The sequence below is a fragment of the Apium graveolens genome, chromosome 9 (assembly GCF_009905375.1).
Source record: "Apium graveolens cultivar Ventura chromosome 9, ASM990537v1, whole genome shotgun sequence".
In the NCBI taxonomy this organism is placed as follows: domain Eukaryota; kingdom Viridiplantae; phylum Streptophyta; class Magnoliopsida; order Apiales; family Apiaceae; genus Apium; species Apium graveolens.
This window is the reverse complement of record NC_133655.1, coordinates 269,308,887-269,321,332: the sequence shown is the minus strand read 5'-3', so window position 1 is coordinate 269,321,332 and position 12,446 is coordinate 269,308,887. Positions and strand designations below refer to the sequence as shown.

The 12,446-nt window shown below is 38.4% G+C and overlaps 1 protein-coding gene across 1 annotated transcript; it reads right to left on the bottom strand.

The window, feature by feature from the left end:
- Positions 1–8,875: 8,875 nt before the first annotated feature.
- LOC141686315 (uncharacterized) lies at positions 8,876–12,134 on the bottom strand. The gene is made up of 4 exons (XM_074491356.1): positions 11,402–12,134; positions 10,365–10,678; positions 9,857–10,126; positions 8,876–9,367 (listed from the first exon to the last, which is right to left on the bottom strand). Exons 1-4 carry the CDS (start codon positions 12,132–12,134, stop codon positions 8,876–8,878), a joined length of 1,809 nt encoding a protein of 602 aa, XP_074347457.1.
- Between the last annotated feature and the right edge of the window lie 312 nt (positions 12,135–12,446).

The following is a 12,446-nucleotide window of genomic DNA, read 5'->3' as shown; positions in this document are numbered from 1 at the left end:
TACTTGACAAGCAATTAAACAATAGATGGTATCCTACTCGGCTTCTATCACACAGATAGATAGTCATTCGGCAATACCTCCCCTTCTGGAAGGGTTGTTCTTCTCAGCTTACATGAAATGAAAAGAAGAGAAAAGAACGAATTGAAGAGAATTGTATATATGAAAAAAATATACTGCCACAAAATATCTGGCTTGGAACCTACCTCTGAACTATAGAGGTTTGTCATAGGAGAATAAAACATATATGTATTTATATCAACATCAAGTATTATAGCATCGTATTTCACATGCCTAAATATTTTTGCTATTTCTTCCATCATTCTATGGACCCATGCTCTTCCTCGAGCTTATACACAATCACCTTTGAAACTCCCTCGACAATGAAAATCGAATCTGGGATCTCATTCTAGACATCATCGTTACTAGAATTCTATGATTGCATCGCAACCTTCCTCGTATAGTAATACGACTCTCTATTGATAAGAAGGAATAAATATTCAATAGGTAGATACTCTACTTAATTAGTCTATCAATGATAACTTATACACTACCACGACCCGATTAGTGGTAGTCAATCTCAACATCCATTCCAATACAACTCTCATGGTTATAATCAGCTCATTACTCGCAGAATCATTGCTGCCTTACTATGGTCCACCACTAACCTACTGTCATCATTCACTTTCCATGAAATCTTAATATCTAACCATACGGAGTCCATATATGTCGTATAAAATTCTTCTAAGGAGGTAACATAATCACCATTCATGATTCATGAAGAACACTCCTGATCCTGACATACATACGTGACATGAAGCAGATAAAATTACAGAAGAGTTTCAGTCAAAGCAACGATAGCAAGTTAATACCATTCTTAATCATATGCCTTCAATAGAAGAAAACATGGTCCTGGCTTATCTCAAGATAGTATCTTCTGAGATAGATAGCCCGCTCATGGCGATTACACGAATTAAACCTTTACCAACTACTATTACGGTTGGGTATTGCACAGTCATCAGAAGGAATGTCAATCTTCCAAACCATAATACAACCTTCATAGCTTTAACCATCATCACTGTTTTTCTTTGGCACAAGCGCCTATAATTATCCTCTTACCTTTAAAGTATCGGCCACCTCTTTGGCCTTTCCTGATAGTAAAATTTCCTTACAGTCAATGTCATTTTAACCACCTCCAAATAAATTTTCTACCTCATTTCAATCACTGCTTATGTGAAGATGTTTTCCTTAAAATCTAGTGAGTAAAAAAAATCACTATTTTCTATAAGTTATTGCCTCAGTCTTGAGAGGTTAATCACTATCGCGACTGACTCTCGATCGTACTTAGAACATCTTTTATCTTAGGTCCTAATTTCCCTGAACAATTTCGACCTTTACTGGTTTGATCCATACTTTCTCGTGATTTAACATGTACCCCACTTGGCATCATTATAATTACGTCATATTTCCTTTATCAACATTTCTATTCTTGAGAATTTTGAATATTACCTTTCTCCTTGTAAAACCTCTAAGGTTATCCTTGAATCGTTCCTCATGAATTCCCTAGATACAGGGCATATCAAGATACCATTTATTAATACCAGAATCATTGTCTACATACTTCTGAAAAATTTCTCCACTGATCCTTAAAGGTTGTTATTACCTTAATCCTTTCCAATTCATACTGTCAAAACTCATGATGTCCCTATTAAGGGTGAAATGCCAACCTTTATGCATTCCCCTAGGATTCATTTTAAGTTACCGATGTTCTATCCTTAATTCCACCTTTAAAAAGGTACATGCATCCTTCCATGGATAAATCAAGTCATATATCCCTGATAAGGGTATCTTATTCAATCATTTCCACCTCGATAGTCTATACCGAATTTCACAATAGCATCCTTATTCAAGTTAAGGTCAATCCACATGGCCTCCAAAAGATAAAAATGGTTATCCGCTTTTCTTGCCTAATTTGGTAATGATAACAAGGATGTTCTGGAAGATATTGGTCGTGTTCAACGCGAACTTCTTCTTAATAATTCCTTATTTACTTTTGTTGTTTATCTCAACAGTCATCTCAATATTGGGATATCTTTCATACCTGGCGTCTCCCTTTCTGGGTATCATGCCACCGGTCTTACACTTCACATTCTTGAAGGTTACTTCCTTCATCCAATTTTCCTAATTTCTTACTTCCTTGTCTCCTCGGTCTATCTGCGTCTCATTATTTATCCTTCGAACTATCTCAAGGTTTCCTCGAATCCTCCCAACTTACAGGGGATAAAATATATGTATCTCTTATGCCTTCAACCATCAATTTTAACTCATGGTGAATCACCCTCATCCTGACGATTACATACTTTTCTATTTCTATTGCTACGAATCTTTAGGGTTTCCTCATACCCAACTCCCTTATCATTCCTCAAACTCTATTGCCGTTATATTCCTTTCCACTTCAATTTCTTTTTATTTTCCTTTCTCTTATCATATTTCATGAACCAACACAACATAAGCATTGATTTCAAACATCCCGTCATTCTGGATTCGTGCCCTTAGAACGAATCTTGACAACTTTTATAACTTAGATTCATAATTCATCATACTCTTCTGCCTTTGTTCTGGCTCTAAAGCTTTTACACTATCTCCATAACCTTGGGAAATACTTTCCTGAAAACAATTGACTGAACTTAAATCAGTTTATTATAATCTCTTGCTCCGTGCCTTCCTTTGCCTTTCACCAGCGGGTGGTCTCTCTCTTAGGAGGGTAAGTGACAAAAACAGTCTTTTATGGTTCGTCAATCATTTAGAATCTCAAATGATTCTTATATTTCCTTTAGCCAGGCTCTTGCCTCGACTGGGTCAGCTTGTTCCTTGGAACTCTGAGAGCTTAGCGACTTAAAAGTCCTGAAAGAATTTCTCACCGCATTGTTTCCTCAGGGTGGTGGTTGGGGATAATAGTCTAAGTTATGTCTAGACAGGTCCATAAATTGTCGTATAGGAGTACCATCTCGGGTCTCCTTTCCTTACTCGACTTTCTGTTTCCTTAGTATGAAATGTTTCAACCTTCTCCCATAATCAGGGTTATCTTATACATTAAAAACCTTGTTTTCCACTCTATTATGTTATGGGTTCTTTCTTTCTTGATGGCAACCTCCCTGACTATCACATTCAGGGTTTGCCCTAAATCTTATTCCTCAAACTATGGCTCTCATCTAAGTTCTCATCCTTAAGCTCTTGAAATTTTGGAACCCAATTTCTGTAGGAACACCTCACTATCCCCTTATCATCTTTCTCGGTGTGGATCTCTTCTCCAGTCATTGACTCTCTGCCTTCATTCATCACTTTTTCTGGCACAATATGTTCTTTTCCAAAAATTCGGTCTGTATTGCAATCTCAAACAGCTTTTCGGTACCGGCTCCGGTTACCTTCATATCTATTTCCATTTTCTCAAAATCTCTTATCAACTCTCCCAAAGACATTATCATCTTGAGTCTCTCCTTTACACTAAGGGCATCAGCCACCACATGGGCTTTCCCCGAATGATACAGAATCTCCCAATCATAATTCTTGATTAGCTCTAACCGCCTCCTCGGGCGTATGTTGAGCTCTTTCTACGTAAAAATGTACTAGAGCTCCTATGGTTTGTGAATCTCTCACTTCTCTCCATACAAGTAGTGCCTCAAATCTTTAGGGCAAAACTATTGCCATGAGCCCAAGCTCATGTGTGGGGATATCGAATTTTATATTCCCTTAATTGTCTTGACGCGTACGCGATTACCTTGCTGTGCTGTATAAGAAGCACCCTAATTCCTTATGCGAAGCGTCACTACACTTCACAAAATCTCATTTTCCATCCGGCAACGCCAACATAGGGAACATCACTGACCTTTGCTTCGGTTCTTAAAAGTTGTTCTCGCATTTCTCTGTCCAATCGAACTTCTCAGTCTTACGAGTAAGCCGCGTTAAAGGGGGCTACTATCTTTACAAACTTGAACGAACCTCCGGTAGTGATCGACCAATCCTACCTCTGGTAGTCGACCTAACCATGGTCATCAATTCATCAGTGGTCCTTTATTCATTCTTGTCAGGATCCTCCATGGGATCCTCCTCAGCAACTATCCCTTCTAGGACAACATCCTCAACCGCTACATCCTCAATATGAACATCATCCGATCCCACGTTAGGACGCTCTATCGGATCCATAATCTGATCTCCAATAAGTAATAAAACATCCTCATGTTGATGCTCCTGAACCTCAGGGTTCGGAGTCCCGCTACCATATACGATAACGAACTACGCTTCTATCACGATATTTATAAGGGTTCCCATAAGGGTTTTAACTGTCAGTACTACGTTAGGTAGCCCGACTATGAACTTGGCAAGAGTTCTTATTATCTTAGTTATTATCTTAACGTCACATCATCTCTGAGGTTTATAACGCTTAGCTCTGATACCATTTCTGTAACACCCCCAGATCCGGGGTCAGGGATCCGGGTCGTCACGGTCTTTCTTTCCACAATATCACTTCACTTAATTAATAATAAATAACCCTATGCTGTGACCCCACACTAACACACACCACAACCCGTTATAGTCTCAGAGATGAAATTGAAATAAGTACAAGTCCTTGAATCCACAATTAAAAGTTATTACAACCCAAAATGATTACTTCATAAATTTACAGTTAATTGCCATTATCTGCCACAAGTTATAATTATACATAATTAATTCTCAAAAGTAGAATGCCTGATCTACCAATAGATCTACCTCTGCAGCTATAGCAGCTACAACATCAACGGGAAGACGCGGGACGCTTCCCACGCGCTTGCGCTGGGTCTGCTGGAGTCTGGCCATCTTTCCTAACTGTTGTTGTGTGATGAAGAAATAAAGCAAGAGTGAGCCTTACAGCTGGCAAGATAATATATAGTGATAACAATAATACAAGTATCCAAATGGATACTTACTAGAATCTTTTATCATGTGTAAGATAATTACTTACCAGATATAAGTTTTAAAAGAAGATGAAGTTACCAATTACTTCACTATACTTATACCATTTTTAGAAATCTACTTGAACTACTACTGTTCAAAGTATAATAAGATTCACGAGGTCATCCCATAGATGAGACCACAAATAAAACTTGAAAATATTTGATCTTTGAAATATTTTGAAAAGAAATGAAGTTACGAGATACTTCATTCAATGGATACACCAATAAAACTGTTTGACCCTGTCAATGCTTCGGCAACCACCCATTAGTAGCCTTTCGATCGAAATGCTACGGGTAGTGTTGCAGAATTATCCAAATGGATGATGAACTCATTACGGGAGTTTGCCGCGCCAGGAAGACCACTTACGATGATCAGTCTTAGTAGTACAACCCCACCATTTTCTACATGTAGAGGAGAACCTGTCGGATTTACTTGTCAACCGAACACTGAACTCCTAAGGAATGGACCGCCTTAGCGGAACTTCCAAGCCATTTGGGCCAATATAATAATACGGCTGGGCCGGCGCTACTCGGCCACTTACGCCACTCCTAGTTCAAATGAAATCCATGACTCTGAAACGTAAAGCTTGTCCCCACTTTCCCCAAGTAGAAACTTGTTGATACGGCTCCACCAAGAAGTCGTATCTAGTTGGAAAGGAAAACTCACCGATATTTCCCAGGCGATGCCTGTTAATGGATTAACTTGTTCCAAGAATTTTACTTCCCGAGTATTGGGTAAGTAATCAAAAACTCTTTTATCAAGACAACAACCTTGTTGCGAATATAAAACACACCACAGAGCCGGATCCCTCAGGTTTTGAGCGAGTATTTAAATCCCCTTCGAAAGGAGGATCTTAAATATAAAAATGAATTTTGGGATCCGCTCTAACTTTTTAAAAATCATTTTAAAGACTCGAAAACACTTTAAAGAGTGTTTGGAATAATGCTGATTTAATAAAGTAAATCAGTCTCAATAAAAAGAAATATCTGGATATTATTACTTAAATAATATTCCCATAAAGAGTAATTGAGGTAGAAGTTGGAAAACTTATACTTGAAATGAATAGTAAATAATCAAAGATATACTTATACGAAAGTAATATCTTTATTTGAATATCAAAAGTAAGTTTGATTATCGAACATTATTCTTTAATAAATAAAGAATATTAATAAATAATAAGCGGAGTCATAATACCTTGAATGAATATTATAAATAATATTCATTAAATAAAATAAAGGAGTCATACATCCTCAAATGAATATCCAAGTAATATTCAATAAATAATATAAAGGAGTCATAAGTCCTCGAATGAATATTCAAGATAATATTCATTAATAAAATAAAGTTATCGAATAAACCTTATTCGATTAATAGTTTTGAAAACTATTACCATATATAAAAAAAAAATATATATATATAAAATCTACTCGGGATCCTCGACTCCCGGTTTTAGAAAATGCTTTTACCTTTGGGTCCCTATACTAAGGGTATATGCAAATTACCGCTATTCTCTAGCATAGGTATTATCAACTGAACCAACAGATATATATGGCAAGAATACGAAACAGGCATACATATATATACCATATCAGCATGCTACTATATATCGCAAGAATTTGCTAATATAACCATCATGCATCTACTACAAGATAATGCATATACAAGCGTATACATCACAACAACAGTATAACGGATAGAAAACTTGCCTCAACGACTGGGGGTGATAAAAGGCTCGGGACGAGTCTGGTAACCTATAAACAACAAGTAAGTTGGAATTAAACCAAAGTCACTTGTAAATCTATACTTTAACCAACTTAGACTCTAACGCTCGTTTTGCGCTCACTGATTCTCTTAAGTCACTCGAGTACCCTCGGCTCCACCATTTTTAATAAATTAACCATTACGAGTTTTAAGGCGATTCCTTCGCGAGTGTCTTACCAACTGCCTAACACTCTTACCATAATTGTTTCATGCATTAATTAACCCTTTTTGGTCTTTAACCTATGTTTCAAAGTAAGGCAAGGGGAAAAGTTTCATTCGCGAAACTCCGTTACTTGAAACGGTCGTTTCTCTTAAACCGTATATCGGAATCAAACGAACTACATATCAAAACGAAGCTCGTAACATGAACTATCTAAACATGGCAATGGTCAAAATCTAGCAGGGGGTTCTCGGGTCCTAATGTTATGAACAAAAGCAGTCTAAAGTAAATCGGACATTACGACGGCTATGTTTACGCGATTTCCAAATTTTAAACCATTCAAAAACCATCACAATTCAACCTCAACCCATTCATACAACCAAAGTCCATCCTTATAACATCATAACAGCCCCAATCAATTCAATATTAACATTTATACTTATGCCTAAGCTTGAATTTAACTATACTTAAGTTCTTTTAACCAAAACAACAAGATTCACCATTCCATTTCACTACCATTCCAACCCAAACTCTAAACCACAAGCATTAAGCTACTTTATCACCATAATAATCAAAATCATCTTATTATACAAATGAATCTAGGGTTTGGAGATGATATACCTTCCTTGAAGTGGTGGGAGTAGCTAGGAAGCCTTAAGAAGCCTTGAGAAGTCTTAGGGATGCTTGGATCTTAAAGGAAAACAAGAAAAATTCAAGTTAAAACTTTGAAATCACTATTCATTGTCTTCTTCATTGATTAATTGAAGAAGATTGAGAATGAATGGGGTGCTTAAACTCATGATATAGCAATAACTATGCATAAGTATGACTAGGGAATTATCTTACCAATTTAGGAAGCCTTGAACTTGAATTTTGAAAATTTCTTTCTTTAAAAAGTGGAAAAGCCGAGAGCAAGTTCTTGGTTGAATGAGAGAAATGATTTTGTGTTTTGATGAAAATGATTTGTTTGGCTTGGTTGATTTGGTTTTGTTTTTGTTTTAGTTAATTACCTTTTTAACCTTGATTTTGTGTGGTTAATATTCCACCACATTTCCTTCCTTCCCATGTCATGCTTATGTCATGCTATGATGTCATCTTTCCCTCCTTGTCCTCTTCTCATTGGTTGGGTGACATCATCCTCTCTAATCCCTTTGATTAACTTCCTAATTGTTTACCTAATGACCGCTGATCTGTTATACGGTTCGCTTAACTTTCGTTTTCGTTTATCGTTTAAGGGATCATACCCGGGATCTTATTACTTAGGTTCCCTTAACCTTTCTCAATATATTATATTCCTTTTATGATCCTCTCTTATAATCCTTTAATTTAAATCCTTTTTATCCTGTTACCTTATACTCAATTCTTTCCGTATCTAGTGGATTTCCGGGAAAAATCAAAGTGTTCGGTATTGGATTCTGACGATCTTTACATACACTTATATACCATATAAAGTACTAATAAAATCTCAGAATATCCATACCAGAACCCCTACATAGTGTGGCATGAAAAGTTTTCTCATTCAGCATAATCTGCAAAATCACTAATCATAAGGGTTTCAAAAATTTCCAAAAATTGGGGTTATTACAACTACTACTACTACTTTATCTAAAATATATAAAATTCACGTATATTACATATATACCCCCTTAAAAAGTATTCCGTCCCCGGAATCAAATGAAACTATATACTCGTAGCTGAATCGAACAAATGCAAATATTTCTCACGAATAGATTCTTCTAATTCCCAAGTAGCCTCTCTCTCCGAATGATTTTTCCACAAAACTTTCACAAACGGAATGGTGTTCTTTCTCAAAACTCGCTCCTCTCGAGCTAAGATACCCTCAGCTTCTTCCTCACAAGAAAGATCCTCTCTAATCTTATTCAATGGATATTGAACTACGTGTAATAGATGATATTTATAGCCCCTCAAAACAGACACATGAAACACATTAAGCACATGAGATAGTTATGGTGGCAACGCAACTCTATAAGATACTTCCCCAACTTTCTCCATAACATCAAAAGGTCCAATATATGTCGGACTAAGCTTTCCCTTCATACCAAAACGCTTCACACCCTTACTAGGAAACACCTTCAAGAACACATGATCACCTGGCTCAAATCCACCAAACTTCCGATATTGATCCGCATAACTCTTTTGACGTGATCGAGCTTCCTTCAAACTTTCTTTAACTTTCTCTACCTTCTCATTAGTGATTCTAACCAACTCTGGTCCTTCAATGACTCTCTCACCAACCTCATCCCAACAAGATGATGCCCTACACCTTCTACCATACAAAGCCTCAAATGGTGGCATACCAATACTCACGTGCCAACTATTATTGTACGCAAACTCAACCAGATACAGGTTCTTGTCCCAATCACCTATCCACTCTAACGCGCAAGCCCGCAATATATCCTCCAATGTCTGAATCGTCCTCTCTGAATGTTCATCGGTCTGCGGATGATAAGCTGTACTAAAATTAAGCCTCGTACCCTAAGCTTGCTGGAATCCCTTCCAAAAATATGATGTAAACCTCGTATCTCTGTCAGAAACTATCGACACAGGCACACGATGAAGTCTAACAATATCTCGCTGAAAAATCTCTGCCAACTCATGAACAGGAGTAGTCTCTCTAATAGTCAAGAAGTGAGCGGACTTAGTAAGTCTATCAACCACCACCCATATAACATCATTCTTCTTGAAATTCCTCGGCAAATGAGTTACAAAATCCATAGTAATATTTTCCCACTTCCAAACTGGAATATCTAACTGCTGCAACAGTCCACTAGGCCTCTGATGGTCTATCTTCACTTGTTGACATGTAAGACATTTTCCCACAAATCCTGTTATATATCCCTTCATTCCACTCCACCAAAAGTGCTTCTTCAAATCCCCATACATCTTAGTGGAACCTGGATGAATAGAAAATGAAGATCTATGAGCCTCCTTCAAAATTTCCTCATGAATCGTCGGGTCTGCGGGCATGCACAATTTTCCACCTAACCATATCACACCCTCATCATCAACACGAAAATGTGTTTGCTTTCCACCCGCCACCTCAGATCTAATAGCTTCCAAACCTATATCATTCTTCTGGGCTTCCTTAACCTTTGAAACAAGATCTAGTTCCACTTTCAAATTTGCAATGCTACCATTTGATCCTCTAACATACAACTCAACACCCAAGCGCTCTAAATCTAAAATAAGGTGCGGCTGAGTAATGAGATGCAACACTCCCCAAGTTCTTCCTACTAAGAGCGTCTTCCACTACATTCGCCTTCCCTGGATGGTACTGAATATTTACATCATAATCCTTAAGAAGTTCAAGCCACCTCCGTTGTCTCATGTTAAGCTCCTTCTGAGTAAAGATGTATTTGAGACTCTTGTGATCAGTGAAGATGTCACAAGTCTCTCCATAAAGATAGTGTCTCCAGATCTTCAAAGTAAAGACCATTGCTGCTAACTCCAAGTCATGGGTAGGATAGTTCACCTCATAGGGTTTGAGCTGTCTAGAGGCGTAAGAAATCACTTTTCCATGTTGCATAAAAACACACCCTAATCCTCTCTTAAAAGCATCATTATAAACCTGAAAACCTCCATTTCCTGATGGCAACAAAAGTATTGGAGCAGACACCAACCTCTTCTTCAACTCCTGAAAGCTCTTCTCACGATCATCATTCCACACAAACTTAATGCCCTTCCTCATTAGCTGAGTCAATGGAAAAGCTATGGAAGAGAAACCTTCCACAAAACGCCTGTAGTAACCTGCCAAACCCAAGAAACTCCTCACCTCCGTCACATTACTAGGTCTGGGCCAATTCGTAATAGCCTCGACTTTCGCAGGATCCAACTCAATGCCCCTACCAGACACAATATGCCCCAAGAATGCCACTTCCTCCAACCAGAATTCACACTCGGAAAATTTTGCAAACAACTTCTTCTCCCTCAAAATTTCAAGTACAGTACGTAAATGCTCCTCATGCTCCTCTCTGCTCCTAGAGTATATCAAGATATCATCGATGAAGACCACCACAAATTTATCCAGATAATCATGAAAGACCCGATTCATCAAATCCATAAATACCGCTGGTGCATTCGTCAACCCAAAGGACATCACGAGAAACTCATAATGACCATAATGAGTGCGAAATGCAGTCTTCGGAATATCTTCCTCCCTAACTCGTAACTGATGGTAACCAGATCTCAAATCTATCTTCGAAAAGTACTTCGCCCCTTGCAACTGATCAAATAAGTCATCAATGCGTGGCAAATGATACCTGTTTCTGACAGTCACCTTATTCAACTCCCTATAGTCAATGCACAATATCATGGAACCATCTTTCTTCTTCATAAACTATATAGGAGCGCCCCACGGAGATACACTTGACCTGATAAATCCCCTATTCAACAAATCTTGCAACTGCTCCTTCTATTCTAGCAACTCAAGTGGTGTCATCCGGTAAGAGGCCTTAGAAATAGGCTCAGCACCTGGAACTAGTTCAATAGTAAACTCCACCTCTCTATGTGGTGGCAAACCTGGTAGCTTTTCGGGGAACACATCTTCATACTCCCTCATAACTGGATAATCCTCGATGCGAGGTTCATCCTTCGATGTATCCTTCACGAAAGCAAGGTAGCCATCACAACCCTTAGACAACAATTTACTCGCCTTTAGAGCAGAAATTAACTTAACATACCCCTTCGACTGAGACCCTTGGTATACAAATTCTGGTTTATTTGCATCCCCAAAGATCACCCTTTTTCCTTGACAATCAATTGTGGCACGATGTTCACTCAACCAATCCATACCTAAGATAACATCAAAGTCATGCATCTCCATCGGAAGCAAGTTAACCTTATAATTTCTATCCCCAACAACTATCAGACACTCTGGATATATATCATATATAATAACAAGATTCCCCATCGGGGTAGCAATAGACATATGAGGATATAATAATGAAGGTGCAACGTCAAGATGACGAACAAACGATAAAGACACAACAAAATGAGTCGAACCAGTATCAAATAACATATAAGCATCACGTCTACCAACAAGAAGTGTTCCTGAAATGGTACCTGAATTAGCTGTTGCCTGATTTGCCGTCAATGCAAACACTCTAGCTGTAGGATTCTGCTGACTTCCACTGCCACTACCACCGCCAGCTCCTCCTCCACCAGGGTTGCGTGACACTGTGCAATCCTTTGCCCTATGGGACATGCTACCACATAAGAAACAAGCCCCAGTCTATCTGTAACAAGCTCTACCCGGATGATATCCACCACATGTAGCACAATGAGCCACTGGAATCATATTGGGGTTTCCCCCATACACTGAGTAACGGCTCTGCCCCTGTTGACGATTCTTCCACTGCCTAGGCTGCTTCTGTTGCTGAAACTGCTGATTCTGATTCTGACCAACATACTGATTCCGGCCATGGAATGACTGACCACTCTTATTCTGATTCTGTCCGCGCCACTGTCCCTGCTGACCACTCTGACCTCCATACCACTGTCTACCCTATACAAAACC